General features: G+C 51.3%; 1 protein-coding gene across 2 annotated transcripts in view; it reads left to right on the top strand.

Annotated features, from left to right (window-relative positions):
- The window catches only part of GNB1L (G protein subunit beta 1 like), a 60,115-nt gene that overhangs the window by 19,612 nt on the left and 21,963 nt on the right, over positions 1 to 18,540 (top strand). For both annotated transcript variants that reach the window (XM_058693006.1, XM_058693007.1), the window contains exons 2-5: positions 7,869 to 8,014; positions 8,515 to 8,640; positions 14,095 to 14,257; positions 18,369 to 18,467. In XM_058693006.1, the coding sequence (XP_058548989.1) occupies positions 7,890 to 8,014; positions 8,515 to 8,640; positions 14,095 to 14,257; positions 18,369 to 18,467 (513 nt within the window). In that variant the 5' untranslated portion in view covers positions 7,869 to 7,889. The remainder of the gene's footprint in view (positions 1 to 7,868; positions 8,015 to 8,514; positions 8,641 to 14,094; positions 14,258 to 18,368; positions 18,468 to 18,540) is intronic.

The following is an 18,540-nucleotide window of genomic DNA, read 5'->3' as shown; positions in this document are numbered from 1 at the left end:
CCCTCCCCGTTCATGCTCTGTCTCTCTCTGTCTCAAAAATAAAAATAAACGTTAAAAAAAATTTTTTTAAAAATGGGTATTGAATACTGTCAAAGGCTTTTTTTAGCATCTATGGAGATAATTATATGATTTTTCTCACTGATTTATTAATATGTTGTATGACATTAATGGATTTTCTAATTGAGCTAACCTTGCATTTCAAGGATAAATTCCACTTGGTCATCATGTATTATTTCTTTAATTTGATGTTATATTTTGTTTGCTAATATTTTACTATTTTTGCATGATATTCCTAAGTGATACTGGTCTCTACTTTCCCTCTGGTCAAAGCTTTAAGTATATCTCACGAATTCTGGTTTATAGTGTTTTTCATTGTCATTTTTAAAATTTGTGGATTAAGTACTTCCCCCTTTACCTAAAATCTATTGTTTAATAAATGTTTAAAAAAATTTTTATGTTTATTCATTTTTGAAAGACAGAGAGAGACAGAGCACAAGCAGGGGAGGGGTGGAGAGAGAGGGGGACACAGAATCAGAAGCAGGCTCCAGGCTCTGAGCTGTCAGCACAGAGCCTGATGCGAGGCTCGAACTCACGAACTGCGAGATCATGACCTGAGCCAAAGTCAGATGCTCAACCGACTGAGCCACCCAGGCGCCCCAAGTTTAATAAATGGTTTAAAATTTTTAGTTGGGAGGACACTTTAGTTTTTATTTTGTTAATTTCTAGTTTAACTGTGCTGTGGTTATAGTATATGTTTATAATATTTCTTTTTAATGGAAATTACTGGTATTTTCTTTGTGACCCAATATACAATTTTTACACATGTTCATGTGCACTTAAGAAAAAGATGTAGTCTCTGTTAGTAGAGTGTAAAGTTCCATATGGATCCATAATATTTACCTCATGGAGTCTTCTATCTCCTTACTTACTATCATCTACTTGATAATGACTTGTACTGAGAGTAGTAGTATATCATGTTTTCCAATTATTGATGAGTTTTTTCTATGACTCTTTACATTTCCTGTAGTTTCTGTTTTATAAAGGTGGTGTTCTGTTGTTTAGCACATAGATATTCACAGCTATCATATATATTCATTCACAGCTATCACAATATATTCATTGTGAATTGCAGCTTTTAGTATTGTAAAGTATCTGGGTTTACATAGATACAACAAAGTATCATTCATTCACAGCTATCACAATATATTCATTGTGAATTGCAGCTTTTAGTATTGTAAAGTATCTGGGTTTGTCAATTCTAATGCTTTTCAGCTAAAATTCAACTTTGTTGACATCTGTATTTCAACTCCTGCTTTTTTTTATAGTTTCTTTTACCTGAAATACCTTTGTCCATCTCTAATTTTAGCCTTTTAGAATCACTTTAATTTTTTGCTTATTAACTTTATAATCTGAGTATGGTTTTTCATCAGATATACGTGTCATGAATATTTTCTCCCTGTCTATAGCCTCATTTTTTTACACCCTTAATGTCTCTTGATGAGAATTAGGATTTTGAGTTTCATCCATGTGAGACTGGAGTTTATACAGTTTCAATTTTGTGGAACAGTCTATTGTATGAATATATCAATTCTATCCTGTTCTGCAGTTGAGGGCCATTTGAGTTGTTTCTAGTTTTTATTAGCATGCATAATATTGCTATGAACATTCTTCTACAAATCTCTCCTTGTACACATGTGAGAATTTCTTTAGTGTGTTTATCTAAGAAAGGGGACTGTTACATCATAAGGTGTGCAAACTAATCCCAGATTGTTTTCCAAAGTGATTCTTTCAATTTATGCTGCTGGTAGCATGGTAAAGGTTGCTAGTTGTCCCACATTGTAGTCAATATTTGACAGATTGTTTAATTTTTTGCTAATCTGCTAGGAGTGTAATTCTATCACACTGGTTTTGACAAGCATTTCCAAGATTAGGTTAAACATCTCTTTCATATGTTTATTAGCCATTTATGTTTCTTATGAAATATCTATTCAAATTCTTTCGCTCACTTTCCTTTTTGCTGTTTGCTTTCTTCTTGATCTATGTGTTCCTTATTCTGGTTATGAGTCCAGGGCAGATTTATCTTCCTTCCCCTCATCTAGAGTGCTTTTATAATTGTAAACCTACAGAAGAGCTGCAAGTGTAGCAGAGTAAATGCTTGCATACTCTTCACTTGTGTTCACCACTTGTTAACATGTTGCCACATTTGAAAACAATGTGCAGGGGCGCCTGGGTGGCTCAGTCGGTTGAGTGGCCGACTTCGGCTCAGGTCATGATCTCGCGGTCCGTGAGTTCAAGCCCCACGTCGGGCTCTGTGCTGACCGCTCAGAGCCTGGAGCCTGTTTCAGATTCTGTGTCTCCCTCTCTCTCTGACCCTCCCCCATTCATGCTTTGTCTCTCTCTGTCTCAAAAATAAATAAACGTTAAAAAAAAAAAAATTAAAAAAAAAAAAAAAGCAATGTGCAGGCATCATGATGTTTCACCCTTGCAACACCATTGCCTGAGAATAAGGACATTCTTCTCCATAAAATACCACTGTCCTGCTGCCCAAGAAAATTAACAATAATTCCATATTATCTGTAGTCCATATTCTCATTTTCCCATTTGTCACCAAAATGTCCTTGATAGCCCCCACCTTTTTTGATCTAGAGTCTAATCAAGGTTCACCTGTTAGATTTGGTCACGATGCCTCTAGTCTCTCAATTTAGAACACTCACCCTGCTTTTTGCTCTTGTTTTTTCTCTTGATCTTGACCTTTATGATAAGTCTGAGCTAGTTATCTTGCCCAGTATCCCATAATCTAGATGTATCTGATTGTTTTCTGCAGGTTGTTGGCACAGATGTACAGGGATGGTGCCGTGTCTTCTGGCATCACCTCAGGAGAGAAGTGATGCTGGTTTGTTTACAATTGGCGGTGCCAGCTTCGATCTCATGGTGAAGGTGGTGACAGCCAGATGTCTCCATTGTGAAGGAACATTCTCCTTCTGTGATCAGTAAATAATCTGTAGTGTAATACCTTGGCACAATGTAGATCTCCTGTTTCCCAACAACCTTTCACCTGCCTGGATCTTTTTTCAAATCTGAGTGGTGATTTTATGCTCTCAACTTGGAGTTTTAGCTCCCTCTTTTTATTTCTTTAAGAGCATTAAATATCCCTGTTTTATATGCCTGAATGCTTTGTGCACTAGAGGTCTAGTTCTGCCTCTTGTTGTTTCTCATGGCTCTCACTCATGGTGCATTGTTTCCTTTTTTGTTTCTATGAGTTTTGGTTACTTGCATTTCATAGGGCTTTATCTATGAATTCATTCAGGCCGGTGTTGAAGGTGGGCTCCTTCTGAGAGACATTTACAGACTGAAGTTTTGAGGACCTCCCAAGGTGGTGTAAATTAGGACTAAACCCTGGGAGCTGGCATTATTCTGGCAACTCTGGTTGTAGGTTTACTTCTGGTTCAGTCTAACACTGAGAATTTAGCCTTGTGGGGGTCTCATCTTTATGGAGATACTCCTATGAGATTGCCCACTTTGGGAGAGCCCTAGCATTGTCTTTCATCGATTCAGAGGCCTTGCTTGAGAACCAGAATTCTGGGTCACTAATGTAGCAAATGCCCTCAGGGCAGGCACCAACTGGGGGCCCGCAGACCTCACTAGGTTTAATTCCACTGAAGTGTTGGGCCTGTGAAGGTTCTAAACTTTTTCTGTTGTTGTTGTTGTTGTTGTTGTTTGTTTTTACCAGCTTAGTGATGTACTGAAGATTTTGGTTTTTTATTTTATTAGCATTTTTAGTTGTTTTGTGGGCATCTCTCCTGCTAGGTAGTAGTGCTTCCCTAGTCTGTGCTGGTTATGGAATTCTTAGTGCCTCTTGGGGCTGCTGGAGCTGTTCTAGGCACACGTGTGGGAGGACTTGGGGTCCTCTTTGAGGCACTCCCAGCATCCTGTGTAGCCTGTCCTTATACTCCCAAGCAGGCAGGACCCAGTTGGTGGGGACAGGCAAGAGCAGTGCATGGGTATCTATCTCTGGGTGGTGGCTCCCCTGCTTGGGCTCACTTCATGCTGTTTTTGATTCCAAGCTTCTTCTAGGACCAGTGGCTCTGGGGCAGTAAAAGGAAAGGATTCTGTGACTGAGTGGGACCTGTTTGCAGGTTAGGCTGTGGGGCACACAGAGGTAGGGACCCGTGGTCTTTGGGTACCAGCTTCTCCCCTGGCCCTGCCTCCTCTGTGTTTGCCAGTCACTGGTTGGTTGTGTGTGTTCTCCTGCGCACCCCCCACCCCCCAGAAGGGGCGTCCTTGGGTCCCTGTGGCTGCTGCACCTGCCCAAGGTACACATGGCTTTGTGGGACGGTAAGTTCCAAATGTAGCCCTGATGCCTTTCCACATGGGACCCTGCCCCCGCCCCTGCCCCTGCTGCTGTCCACACCAGGAGGGAGGGTCTGGGGCCCCTCTCTGTGTGGATGACCCTATGTAAGCCCTGCCAGACTGCTGCTTCTAAGTTGGGATGTAGGGGGGCGCTGTCATCATCCATGGGCCAAGGGCCTGAGGGGCTTTCAGGGGGGTGGGGGAGTGGGGGGTTCATAACATCAGTTGGAAAGGCTGTCAGAGTTGCGCAAATTGTGTCAGATTGTCTTTCTTTTTAATTTTGAAAAGAATGTGTCTCTCTTTGACATCTCGAAGAGCAGGCAGAATCCGAAGTTGTGCTCAGTGGATTAAGTTTCATGTTCCTTTGCCCTCTGGGAGGAAAAGACAAGTGACAGAACAGGGAGACGAAGCAGCGGCGGGCGGCTGGTATCACGCACTGGTGTTGCACAAGGGGCTGTGGCCTCCGCTCCGGGCGGCCCAGTGCCAGGGAAGATAGGATAACGCGATTATTCTCAATTAGATTAATAAAGAATAATTAGATGTCATAAATCAAGTAATCATAGGATATTGTCATGGGAAAAATATGTAGCTAGAATTAATTAGTTTTCAAATAAAGCATTTATTTTAATTGCTTGAAATGATGGAGCCCTTAATTGCCGATGCATCATTTTGGCCTGAACATTTTGGTTGTTGTAACAACGTGACGGGTTTGTTCCCTGCAGTTCTGGGGAAACAATAGAGGAGAACTTGATTTCATCACCTCAGACTGAGCCTTGTGCTGGTGAGGTTCTGGAAACTCCCATCAGGCCGCAGGCAGGTGGCAAGTGTGGGCTGGGCTTTGGCTGGCACTGCCCAAGGCCCCCGTGCTGTCTATGAATGTGTGTGTGAGTATGTGCATGCATGTGCATGCGTGTGTATGTATATGTGAGTGGATGTGAATGCGTGTGCCTCCTGTGCGTGTGCGCAAGCACGCGCTTGAACATGGTGTGTGTGCAAGTCGGGACTGTACCGTGGGAACCTGCACAGAAGTGGCCTGTAGGACTCCAAGGCCTGGACTATGGGGTGGAATGCTCCCCACTCCCTAGCCCCTAGAGACCAGGGCTTTTCTGGTGGGTTGATGTGCATTAGCGGGGTTCTCCATTCTTGGGTTTTTCCAAATCTGGGATCCTGGAGCTGATCAGCTATTCTTGCAGAGCAGGCATAGCACAGACAGTCAGTAGCTTCTGAGGATCCAATAGCTGCTCCTCGGAACTTATCCCAAGCCCACCTGCTTGAAGGTAGCCTAGCAGGGTTTGTAGCCCCAGCCCAGAAGCATCTCCAGGCAGCTTACCTGTCCCACAGCAGAGCAGGGGCCATGGGTTGTGGAGCAGTGTGGGGTCAGGTTCTTCTGCCCACAGGAGGCTGTCCTTATGTTTGAGAAGAGTCATTTGGTTTTCAGCCAAAGGTGAGAGGGGCTTTTAGAGTGAAAACCCTAAAAAAGACAGAAAGAAAGAAAGAAAGAAAGAAAGAAAGAAAGAAAGAAAGAAAGAAAGAAAGAAAGAAACAAGGATTTGGCTATTTGTAAGGCACATTCCGAGGGACCCCTTCCTTCTCTTTGAAACCCCTCAATGAAGGCAGGATGGAGCTGTAGAGTGGCTTCCTGGGGTCTCTCACCATTAAGGGTAAGCATCTGCCCCTTCTTGGCCCTGGCCCTGTAGTCTCTGCTCTGGGTCATTAGGATCTCAGCCCCCAGCCCTACTTCCAGCCCTCACATGGGCCAGGCCTCAGCCAGCCTGGTGCTGGCAATGGCCTCCTGCCGGGTCTGTGCAGCGTTTCCCAGGTTCCTGTGGTCTCCAGAGGCTCGGGTCACTGACCGCCTTGTGCTGCCTTGGTGACTTGGAGCCCCCTGGTTTGCAAGTCCCCAGCTGCCTTGACGGTGGCATTTCTTAGGTGTTTTGAACCTTTTGCTTAATCAAGCTACTCCTGGCTCTATTCTGACGGGAGAGAGAGAGAACGAAAGGGTCTGGGATGGTTTCAAGGAGGGGAGGTACACAGGGCTTCGCTGTTAAGGGTGTGGATGAAGCAGTGCCTGGACTGATCTGCTGGAGAAACCCATGTCTCTCTTGCCTCTGCGCCTGTGCATTTGCCTGTCCTCAGCCTGCAGCCCTCTCCTGCATGGGCCTCCTCCGTCCTTGGCCTAGAACCCTCTCTAACCTCTGGCATAGGCCAGGGCCCCCTCCTGGAGGAATGCTGTCTTCTCTGCTCTTGTCCTTTTCCCTGCCCCAATTCCTCTGGTGGCTGTGGCTGTGGCTGCTGCAATGGTCGGGTGGCCTCCTCCCTGATGGGCAGGTTGGGAAGTGTCTCAGAGCCCAGCAGGAGAGGCCCTCCTGATGAAGTTACTACAGTTCCCCAGCGGTCTGCTCCTGGCCTTTCCCTTTCAACCTTCAGCCTGGCCTGGGACCTGCCCCTTGGTCATTGGGGCAGGTCACTTCTGGTCCAGCAACCGCCCCTGTACCATCACTGGGGCAGGTTCAGGCGGGGACACAGGGAGGCTTCTTCTTTCAGGTGGGTGGGCCCCAGCAGGCTTTAAACATAGGACCAGTGATTTGAGGAAGGGTCACTCATCTGTGATATCAGTCCTCCAGGGGAGTGGCAAGGTGACTCAGTCTCTTGCCCCTTGCCCACACACCAGTGCCCAAACCACTCTGCCCCTTTGTGGCAGCATGCCACTTCAGGCCTGGGTCTGAGTGGCCTGGGGCAGCTCACCAGATCAGTCTCTGCCCTAGTTTCACCAACAGTAAATGGGGTGCTGCCTTCTCGAAGGGTGGTTGTGCAGGCCTTCAGGACCCAGCAGGCGGTATATTTTAGCACACGTGAGGGAGAGGGTCCTCTCCATCTTTGGGTCCTCCTTGCCCAGGGACCCCACACACCTCTTGTCTGTCCATTGGTTCATCCCTTCAGTATACACTTGCTGAGCGGCTGCTATGTGCTTGGCCAGGCCTGTGGTCTGGGGGGAGCAGACCGGCATGGCCCCTGTTCTCACAAGCTTGCTGCGGGGCCAAGGTGGGCAGCATGTCCCGGCATGTCTTTGCCCCATTTGCAGGGAGGAGAGGAGATGGGCCTCGTGAGGGAGGAGGGAGACTGAATTTGCAGGATTCAGCTAGGTCCAGAGATGAGACTGGGTGTGTGGCGAGCCCAAGTGAGGAGGAGTCTTCCCTGGCTAGAGCAGTGCTGCTGCAGCCAGTGGGGTCCAGGGAGCCAGAAGTTACAGCCGGTGGGTGGACAGGGAGGCCTGGAGGCCAGTGGCGGGCTCTACGCAGGACACTGAGGGTAAGAGTGGCCTCAGAAGGGTGTGGGTGCCATGGTGCCCACCCAGAGATAGTATAGGTTGGGACCACGGTGATGCCATTTGAGTGTAGAGGCCAATAGGCAGGATGGAAGACAGGCTGAAGGGGGTGGGCAGCATCCAGGGGGGCTCCTACTGACTACCTTCCTGAAGGATGACAGGTGTGTCACTTACACCCTCCCTTGGTCCCCAGGTAACTGCACCCCCTCCCGGTATGGCAGTCTCGCCGCTCCCACCCCCGGATCCGCGGTTTGTCCTCCGAGGTACCCAGTCGGCAGTACATGCGCTGCATTTCTTCGGAGGAGCCGAAGGGCAGGGGCAGCCGCTGCTCCTCTCAGGGTGAGTAGCTGTGGCCCCAACCTAACCTCAGGGGTTAGCCCAGGGTGAATTCAGAAGGTGGTGGGCTAGCAATGAGCCCGGCGCTCAGTTGGGGGTCCTAGTGAAGGGCTCAGCCTGCCCATCACTCAGGCAGACTGCCTTTTCAGAGCCCACTCGACAAGCTGTCCCTTGGGCCTGCCCCCCTCAGAGGAGGTAGGAACATGCCCTCTCTGTTATAGACACCATCCAGTTTACATTGTCGATGGAGCTCCCCCATTCCTCTCCAGAGAAGTAGACTCTGCCTGAGGGACTCTCTGCCCACCATCCTTGGAAAAGGAGCACTGTGCCACTTTTACCCTTAGTTCACATGTACAGCCATCACCTAAACGAAAACCCAACAACAGAACGTCTGGTCCACCAGCTGGGTGGTTTCCAGGCCAGCCCTACAGAGCATGCTGGGAATGTCCTGACGCCAGGACTGACGTCTCTTCCTGAGTCTGTGCTTGCACTTGTCAGAACAGATCCCTGAGTGGGCTGGTGCACATCTGGAGCCTGCAGACACGGAGGGCGGTTGCTACCCTGGACGGCCATCGGGGCCAGTGTGTAACCTGGCTGCATTCATTGCCCCAAGGGCACCAACTCCTCAGGTGGGTCTTGGTGGCGGTGAGTGCAGTCCCAAAGGAGTTAAGCCGTGGCCTTCACCAGGGGCCAAGAGCTTGCCAGTGGAGGCTCTTGGGGTTTCCCCAGCTGCCAGGCAGCCCCTCCCAGTGCGGAGCAGTGTGACCTCTGCCCTTGGTCTGCCCTGAGACTGTAGGTGGCCTGGGTGCCCATCACTGCAGTGTCTGTGACCACTGCGCTATCCAGGCACATGCCCACTGAGATGATGAACACAGAAAGCAGCTCTGTCTACAGCCCCACACCTCCCTGGCCTGAGCAGGCCTCTCCAGGGGCAAGAGCTGGGGGCTCAATGGCTGAGCCCAAGGCATCTCCTTAGAGGAGCCTCAACTTCCCTTCCCCAGGGCTCTGGTGTCACAGCGGCTGCTTTGATGGGTGGCCACCTTCCCACGAGGTGGCTAGGACTGGTCACCAGGGTGGTGCAAAGCCTAAACCTAATGCCTACCCACTGACTGGGGCTGTGCTCCAAACCCTGAGTGTGGCCACCTCTAGGGGCACTGACAGTGCTACATAGGCACCCACGTCCATGGCATTTGGGCTGACCAGCGCAGGGTGAGATGGGATGGCGAGAGTGAGGTGGGGTCTGGCACTCCTGGTAGAAGAAACTGCGTGTGCCAAAGCCACTGCAGGCCCAGCCTGTGTGTGTCGTAGGGGCTGTGAGGGATGGAGGCCGGGCAGCAGAGCCCAGAGGGGCTGTGTTCTGGCACTGCCACCACAGCTTTGTGGAGGTACCAGCCTGGGGACTCCAGGTGAGAGGTGGGCCAAGAGGCAGCAGGAAGGGGCAGGTGGGTAAGAGAATGAGTTTATGTCTACCAAGTTTAAGTGAAACTTTCCTGAATGCCCTCCAGGACAGGTCTGTGTTCCTCCTCTAGATTTGGAGCCCAGACGTCTGGGTACCATGGTTCCCAGTCCCCAGAGGAGGAGGCCTGTGTCAGGCCCCCACCCATCTTCAAAGCACTTTTGTGCCAGACATACCGTTCCCACCACCCTGAAGGTGGCTTGCAGGTGACTGACAGACTGGAGGTATCCGAAAGGGCAGTGGCCCCAGATGTATGTGCTTGCAGGGCCGTTGCGGCACCTTGCCCCCTCCCTGGCCAAGCTGGCCCCCATCTCCAGTTGGTAGGGAAGGCCCTCCATACAGTTGTGGTCTTTCCCTGATCCTCAGAATAGATGTTGCGCCCAAATACCCCACTTGCACTGGAAGTTCCTATTTGTAAACATTCCTCTTGAGTTTTTAGCTGAGGCCTTAGACCCTTTGGGGTCTCCTACTCCTCCAGGGCCCAGATACCTTGGGTTTTTCTCAGGGAACTCCTGGCCCTGAGTTCTGCTCCCTGAGCTGGCCTGATGCTGTGTGGGGAATAAATGTTGATAGTACCTCCCCTTCCAACCTGGATGGCACGGCGGTGGTCCTGCTCTGGGCAGGGGGCCCATGGGTCAGGAGGTCCACAGCACAGACTGTGCAGGTACTTGGAATGCCCAGGTGCATTTACGTTGCACTAGAGGCCGTGCACCCAGCTGTGTTTGGAGCCAAGTCTCTCTAAAGTGGCCCTTGAGAAAGGAAGGTACACTTTCATGTCAAGGGGAGGCCAGAGGACAGAAAGCTGGGAGCCAGGCTGAGAGTTAGGTGCCGCCTGCGTGCCTGAGAGCACACCTGTGCCAGTGACAGCCACCTGGGTGGATTTGTTTCCTCCCTTTTTCATTGCGAATTGTGCATACTTAGAGAAAAATGCACATAACATGTTTACAGACCGTTGTGTTATTACAGAGTGGACACCTGGGTAACCACTCCAGTCAGGAAACAGAACACTGCCGGGCATGATGTCTGCCCTCCTCCTGGCCTCGGGAGGCAGCCCCTTGCACCTTATTCTCATTGTATCATCTGAATGTGCATTTCCAAAAAGCATGGAGTCATCATGTCTAATTTTTTCTCTACTTAAAAAAATGGAGCCATACAGAGCAGCTTCCTCTGTATATGACTTCTTCTATTCAGCTTTACGTTGTGAGATCCACCATCATGCTACACAGTGCATTGTGTGGGTTTTTTCCTGTGTGGTATTCCACTGGATGTGGATTGTTTACCATTCTACTGTCAGTAGAGATCTCGGTTGTCCACTTGGGGCTGAGAATGACGCTTAGGAAGGCTCCTATCTGGGTTGCCTGGGTGGCAGTTAAGCGTCCAACTCTTGATCTCAGCTTAGGTCTTGATCTCAGGGTTGTGTGAGCACAAGCCCCTCATGGGGCTCCATGCTGGGCATGGAGCCTACTTAAAAAAAAAAAAGAAAAGAAAAGAGAACAAAAAAAATCTTAAAAAGAAAGAGTCCCATCTGGGTCTCCTGGTGCCAGGTGTGCCATGTCTGCAGGTGGGACCCTATACCCAGAGGTGGGCCGTCCGGGCCACAGGGTGTGCATATGTTGGGCTGCTCAGAAGGTGGCAGGCTGTCCCCAGTGCAGTAGGTGACCCCACCCTTCCACTGCCCCCTGGGGCCTGGGAGCTTCTGGTGTGGCCTCATTTGCATTTTCCTGACCACTTAGTGAGCCAGCCCTCTTCTGCGTTCGTTAGCCACTGGGACAAAGTCTTCCTTAAATGCACATTTCTTTATTGGATTGACTATCTTTTTCTTACTGAGAGTTCTTTTTATATTCTGGATATGGTTGATATTTTTATATCACCAGTTACTTCTCCACATGGTGGCTTACAGTTTGCACTCACTTAATGGTGTCTTTCATGAGCAGAAGTTAGCCATTGAAATGGAATCAAATCTGCCATCTTTCCCTTATGGCTGGAGCTTCACTCTTGTTTCTTTTTGCCCACACTTCATTTGGAATTGCCTGTCGGTATGGATGAGCATTCTTTGTTTCCATCTGGATACCCGGTGGTCTTGTCCTCCCTGCCCTTATTTCCCCTCCAAGTTCAGTGACGTGGGCAGTTGAGGAAGTAGGTAGTGGGGAGTGGCTTCCAGGCAGGGATGTTGGAGTGGCATGCCCAGTGGCCAGAGAACCAGGGTGATGGGGGCGAGGTCTCAGGGTGGCTGGGGAGGTTGGGAGACTGGCTGCATCATGCAAGCAAGCTTGTTGGGGGAGCATGGCAGTAAATATCTTGAGGAAAAATGGGAGGCAGATTTTTCATGGGTCAGAGAAGGAAGTCACAAACCTGAGAAGGAGGAGGTGGGGAGGAAGAGGCCTCAGGGCATCAGCATGAACTTGTGGCATTTTGAAAATATATACACAAAGGTAGATACAGAAATTCTTGTGTGTGTATGTTTGCATGTGTGAGTGTGCGTGTTTGTGGTGTGAGGTATGTTTGCACGTGTGAGTCTGTGTGTGTGGTATGTTTGCATGTGTGTGTGTGTGTGTGGTATGCTTGCATGTGTGACTGTGTGTGTGTGTGGTATGTTTGTGTGTGTGTGTGTGTGTATGTGTGTGTGTCTGTGAGGTATGTTTGCGTGTGCGAGTCTATGTGTGTGTGTGGTACGTTTGTGTGTGAGTCTGTGGGTGGGTGTGAGTCTGTGTGTGTGTGTGAGGTATGTTTGCGTGTGTGAGTCTGTGTGTGTGAGGTGTGTATGTGTGTGTGTGAGGTATGTTTGCGTGTGTGTGTGTATGTGGTATGTTTGCATATGTGAGTCTGTGTGTGTGAGGTATGTTTGCGTGTGTGTGTGCACATGAGGTATTTGCATGTGTGTGGTATGTTTGCATGTGTGAATCTGTGTATGTGTGTATGAGGTATGTTTGCATGTATGAGTCTGTGTGAGATATGTTTGCATGTGTGAGTGTGTGTGAGGTATGTTTGCGTGTGTGAGTCTGTGTGTATGTGAGGTATGTTTGCATGTGTGAGTGTGTGTATGAGGCATTTGCATGTGTGAGGTACGTGTGTGAAATATGTTCGCCTGTGTGAGTCTGTGTGTGTGGGGAGGTGTTTGCGTGTGTGAGTGAGCTGTGTGTGTGTGTATTTCCTGGCTCTGTCTGCTGAGAGGGCCTGGTGGCGGCAACACCTCACAACAGTGAACAACACCAGCATCCAGATCTTGGTTTGCAAATATCTCTCTGCACTGAAAAGAATGAGGGTCCCTTGGAGAAATGATACTAGGTCTGGAATATCTTGCTGATGGACACATGTCAGAAGGACTCTGAGCCAGCTTGAAGGGGGTCCCATTGGCCGATCTGGGATGGTTTCGCACAAAAATAAATGAGAAGTGTAGATGACAACCCACTGAGTAACACAGGAATGTGTAAGTCCAGAGCAATGGGGAGCGAAAGTCCGTTCTTCCTGTGGGATAGCACCTTGTAATTGTAGAAGGTGGTGGGCTTGGGAGTCACCCACCAGTGGCTGTGAAGGCCTCAAGGACAGGTGGGCAGCCCTGCTGTGTGCCAAGGCTGAGCCGTTTGAGGGTTAGGATACAGACTGACAACTAGAGTCCTGTGTCTTTGTAAAGGTGTTTTTCCTTTAACTTTTCAGTATCGAGTCGACACGCTTCTCCAACATCCCGCAGGTCGGCTCCTGGGTGCCCTTCCCCTTGGTCACGTTGTGTCATACATTTGTCATAGTCTGCAGTTTGTCTTGGGACCCTGACACCCTGGCTGTTTTCTAAATGTGTACACACCAAAGTCTGCTCTTTGTGGACTCGTCCTGTGGGCTTGACGATGCCCACAATCACGTAGGGCCACCCCAGGGCCACACAGGGCGGTCAGCACACTGCAGGGCCTCTGTGCACCCCCTGTCGGCGGTACCCCTAGTCCTCCACATGCCATCATGCTCCCCCCTGCCACACACACACAGAACGCCCCACCAGGGGAATCGTACAGAAGGTGGCCTTTAAGCTCTGGCTCCCCTCACTTAGCAGATGTTCCTAAGGTGGTTGCATGCGCCCCAGTTTGTCCCTGTCTGTTGCTGAGTGGAATTCTGTGGTGTGGATGCATCACTGGTTTCTCAGTCTCCTGTTGAAGGGTTGTTTCTGGTTTGGCTCGGGCAGTTATGAACAGAGCTTCTGTAAACATTTGTGTATGGGCTTTTATGTGAATATAGGTTTTAAATTCACTTGGGAGAATTCATGAGGGTGGGATTGCTGGGTTGTCAAAGTTCATTCACAAACAGAAGGAAGAGGGTGAACTCATGCTTGGGCAGCATAGGGAGTGGCAGAAAGGGCGCGGGAGGCTGGGCTTGGGGCAGGGGCCATGAGGTACCCTGGGCCTGGGTTCATAGTGCACCCCTGGGACGACCCATGAATGTGTCAGGCATCAGGCATCTTGGATGCAAAGCCCTTCCTTCGCTGCAGTTACCCAGCCAGATAATCGAGGCCTTCTAGGCCCCTCTCTGGAAAGTGTCCCCTGCCTGCCTTCGGCGTCAGGCTGGTCCTGGCATGCTCGTCCAGGTGGGACACCCAATCTGCTCACCTGGGAGGCTCACGTTCTGTCTCCTCTTGGTCTGGCAGTCAGGGCCGGGACCTGAAGCTGTGCCTATGGGACCTGGCGGAGGGCAGAAACGCTGTCGTGGACTCCATGCGCCTGGAGAGCATGGGCTTCTGCAGGAGCACCGTCCTGGCCAGGGGTCAGGGGCACTGGATGCTGGCCATGCCGGGGAGAGGCAGTGACGAGGTGAGCACCAGCCCATGTGGTGCCCCTGGCTCCACAAGCTGCTGGCACTTGGTTTCCCTAAACACATATGCTCATCCTAAGCACCTGTTACAGGAACCCTGTGCCCACCACAGAACCCCACAGAGTGGTGGGTCTAGGTCTGTCTGCTGGATCACAGCTCCAGGGGCCTTGACCTGGCCTCCTGTGAGGTGTCCAGTGGTGAGAGTCAGGAAGGGAGGCCCCAGCACCCAGTACCATATGGCACAGGATGGGCGAATGTCAGGGGAGAGACTGCTCAGACAGGTCCTCAGAGGACTTAGGAGGAGACACACATGGGGGGATGACCCAGGCAGGCCAGCAGGAGGTGGTGGGAGAGAAAGTGAGGCCTTATGGAAGTCTGGGCATCGGAGCCAGGGCAGCAGGGGAGGGCGGCCTTCTGGGGAGCTGAACTGGGTCCTGGCATGAGAGACCTCAGTCAGATGTGGGATGCTGGGGGCAAAGACTGGTACCAGGGAAGTAAGCTCAGTATAGAGGGCACAGGTGAGCAGAGGAACTCAGGGAATGGGGCTTCGGGTGGGTGTGATGGAGCCTCGGAAGTCACCATCATATGGGGCTCCAGCCAGAACAGCTAGCAGTAGTTGGTGACAGGGAGCTGGGCAGGCTAGACAGCATGTCCACACCCCCAGAGGCAGAAGAGGCAGAGCCCACCATGGGAAGCAATGCCCAGGACATGGGAACAGATGGTGGGACGCAAGGGTGGGAGGGTAAGGTGGAAGATGTGGGTATGGGTGGAGGTGCCAGCTCTTGGGGAGCTGAAAGGAAATTGAAGAAAAAACCCAGAAGCAGCAACCAGACAGGCCTGGTGAGTGTCGGGGCATGGCTGCTCAAGGGCCGGGCCGAGTGTAGGGGGTCAGGGGCTCTGAGTATGGGCAGGGAGGGCTGGGGTGTGCACACGTACAAGGGGAGGGAGCCTCCTGTCTCCTTGTCCCCTGCTGGCCCCAAGAGGCAGTGCAGCAGGCAGCGCTGCGCAGGGACCCGAGGCCGCGTGCACACGGTGAGGTTTGGCCCCCACCCAAGAAGACTCGTTTGTCTTAAAGCAGATTCAGTTCATAAATAATGAGATAGGAACAGGCATTTATTTGTTCATGATTGCATTTAAATCACCAATTAGGAGCTACATACACTTTTCTTGCCAATTTGCCAAAAACCTGTTAAAAGTTTTATTAATGTGAAAAGAGAGGGCTGTGCTTCCTCCCGGACAGCCGGGGCCAGGCAGTGCCAAGCCTTGCTCATGTGCTGCACACTTCAGAACCCAGCCCGGGCTGAGCCAGCCCTTCCTGCTCAGGTGGGGGGTGCCCTAGGCTGTCCTCCACTTCTCAGCCACCCCAAGTCTTCCTGGCTGCTTGTCCCTCTCCCGGGCCTGGCCCCCGAGACCCCGCATCTCCTGCTTGATGCTGTTTTTTGTTTGTTTGTTCTTTTAAAGTTTTATTTATTTTTGACAGAGAGACACAGCATGAGCGGGGGAGGGGCAGAGAGCTGGAGACAGAATCTGAAGCAGGCTCCAGGCTCTGAGCTATCAGCACAGATCCTGATGTGGGGCTTGAACTCACGGACCGCGAGATCATGACCTGAGCCGAAGTCGGACGCTCAACCGACTGAGCCACCCAGGCGCCCCAGCTTGATGCTGTTTTTAACTGACTTGCTGGTTCTCCATTTGTCAGTGCAGGAGGCATCTATGTTTTTCAGGAACAGCCAGTTTGGGGACCTCGTATATTCTGGGAAAATCATTGTTTTCCATGTTCCCACGTGGAATCTGCCTGGACTGAATCTGTCTGGAAAAGCATCATTGGCCTATGCCCAGACAATGCCTGGGGAGGACGTGCTCCCACCCCGCTTGGCCGTCTGGGTGGCCACACTTGCCCAAACCAAACATTTTACCTTCTGGAAATAAAAGTTGCAGTTGAGTGCCAGATGGAAAGCACACTGGTGTCTGTAGGAGGCTCTGGGCACAGGCATCCAGGCTCTTGCCAGAGCCCAGAGCTCCACTTCAGAATCACAGAGGCCCCTGGGCCTGCCCTGGTCCTCAGGTCCTGGGCTCCTTGCTCCCCTGCACCTGGGATGTGGCTGTGGGTTCTGCCACTCACACTTCCTTCCACAGCACCTAGCTCAGGCTTCAGGGCTATCCTGGTTTTCTCCCTCTCCTCTTAGAGCAGGCTTGCTGGGTGACTTACCGCTACCTGATCCCCTTATCTTCATGCCCCTCCACTCTGCCACCAGAGGAGTATTCCTGGGCCCACAAATTGGGATAGGCCATCCCTCACTGTACCTGTGGGCCCTTATGCCAGGCCATCCAGAGTGCAGGCCTGTGCAGGCTGTGCGTCCGGTGACTTCTGCTTCCTCCATTTATTTTGAGAGAGAGAGAGAGAGCTGGGGAGGTGCAGACGGAGACGGGGAGAGAGAGAATCCCAAGCAGACCCTGAAACTGTCTGTGCAGAGCCTAACACAGAACTTGAACCTACAAACTGTGAGATCATGCCCTGAGCTGAAATCCAGAGTTGGACATTTAACTGGCTGAGCCACCCAGGCACCCCGTGCAACTTCTTTCTTGTATTTGTTTCCATTTTGCTAGAGCTTCTCCTTGAGCATCTTTGCTGTTCCAGAGGTCTCCTTCTAGCAACCTCTTATTTCACGACAGTGATAACCTCTCACATCACTTAGAATCTTTTGTGTCTCTTTTGTGGGCAGTGAGGGCTACAGTGGCTGGCATGGACACTGATCCTGCAGGCACAACACTGATCCTGCAGAGGGTGGGGGAACCTGTATGTTAGGATACAGTGTGGGCCTCTGGTGAGAGCCCTGCCCAAAAGGTACCCACAGCCTCAGCCTGTGGGGGTGGCGCCCCCACATGGACCTGCAGCTGAGAGGACCAGGCTGTACCACTGGCTTTCTGCCCTGCCTGTGGTGTCCCCTTGCATGGACCCAGCATGCATGTGGCAGATCTGGAATTCATACTCGTGACTTAATCCCAGACCCTGGGCTCATTCTCCCTTGTGGCTTAGTGAAGCAGCCCAGCCCAGACCCACACACCTCCAGTTCACTAGGCATCAGAGAGCAGGCCAGCTGTCCCTTCAACGCCCCTAACCCCTCTGCACCTCAGATATTCATCTGCAAACCGGAGGATATCCTCTTGTTGACAAGGGATTATGTGTGACTCCGTGATGACTGCACGTTGTCGTGACATTATCTGTAAAGTGGAGCCTCCCCACCATGGAGTGGTGGACCTACGTTGCACAGAATCCCCTCCACTTCCAAGCACCACAGGAGGGGGCGTCCTTGTCCCTGCGTGGTGGATGAGGGAGGTGAGACACTAGGGATGCAGATGGCTGGGGACCCAATTCTGGTCTGTGGTACTCCAGCACCCAAGCCTGCTCCTTGTGGCTGCAGCTGTCCCCTCCAGATGGTGTGGGGCAGAGTCTGGCCCATGTCAGGTCAGTGGTGAGCCAGGGCCTGAGTATGACCTGGCTATGTGGACCAAAAAGGCACACCTTCCAGCCCAGGCACAGGAGGGCCTGGTGACACAAAACACCACTGTGATGCCCAGTATAGAGGTGAGGGGTGCTGGGAACGGCCAGGCTCCAAATAGAGTTCCCACTGGTGCACACCATGTTCATTTCCTAGGCTTACTGGTGGTCTCCACATGTTCCCTACACAGGGAACTTCTGTAAACCGTTTGATGCTCCTATGATGGTTCAGAGTTGTTCACATGAAAACCCACACCAGGAAAGAGAAGGAGGCAGAGATCAGGCGAATGGGCAAACTGAGTCAGTGCCGAGCAAGCCTCCCACTCAGTGAAAAGGTAAAATCGGGAGAGGCCGGAGGCGGCTGCCAGGTGGTGATGCTGGTTAGAGGGACATGCCGGTCACTCGGGAATGACGCGTGAGTTTTGCAACACCCGGCAGTGCCCAAGCCCACGAGCCTGTGCGGCCTAATTAGGAGGCTCGGCTCCCAGGTTCCTACGGGGAGCAGACAGAAACTCGCAGCAGCCTTGGCTAATCGCCTTAAAAGTCTCTTGTTTGTATAGCACAGGCTCGACTTGGCGCCGGCCCAAATCAACTTGTTTTCTTACTGTCAGGTTCAGATTCTGGAGATGCCATCCAAGACGTCAGTGTGCACCCTGAAGCCGGAGGCAGATGCCAAGCCGGGCATGCCCATGTGCCTGGAGCTGTGGCAGGTAAGGCCCAGCGCACGCCAACCACGCCCTGCCAGCCACGCCTTCTGGGCTGTGAATCATGCCCCATTCAGGA

This window comes from Neofelis nebulosa, chromosome 11 (assembly GCF_028018385.1).
Source record: "Neofelis nebulosa isolate mNeoNeb1 chromosome 11, mNeoNeb1.pri, whole genome shotgun sequence".
NCBI lineage: Eukaryota > Metazoa > Chordata > Mammalia > Carnivora > Felidae > Neofelis > Neofelis nebulosa.
The sequence above is the reverse complement of the archived record's forward strand: the minus strand, read 5'-3'. Positions and strand labels throughout refer to the sequence as shown.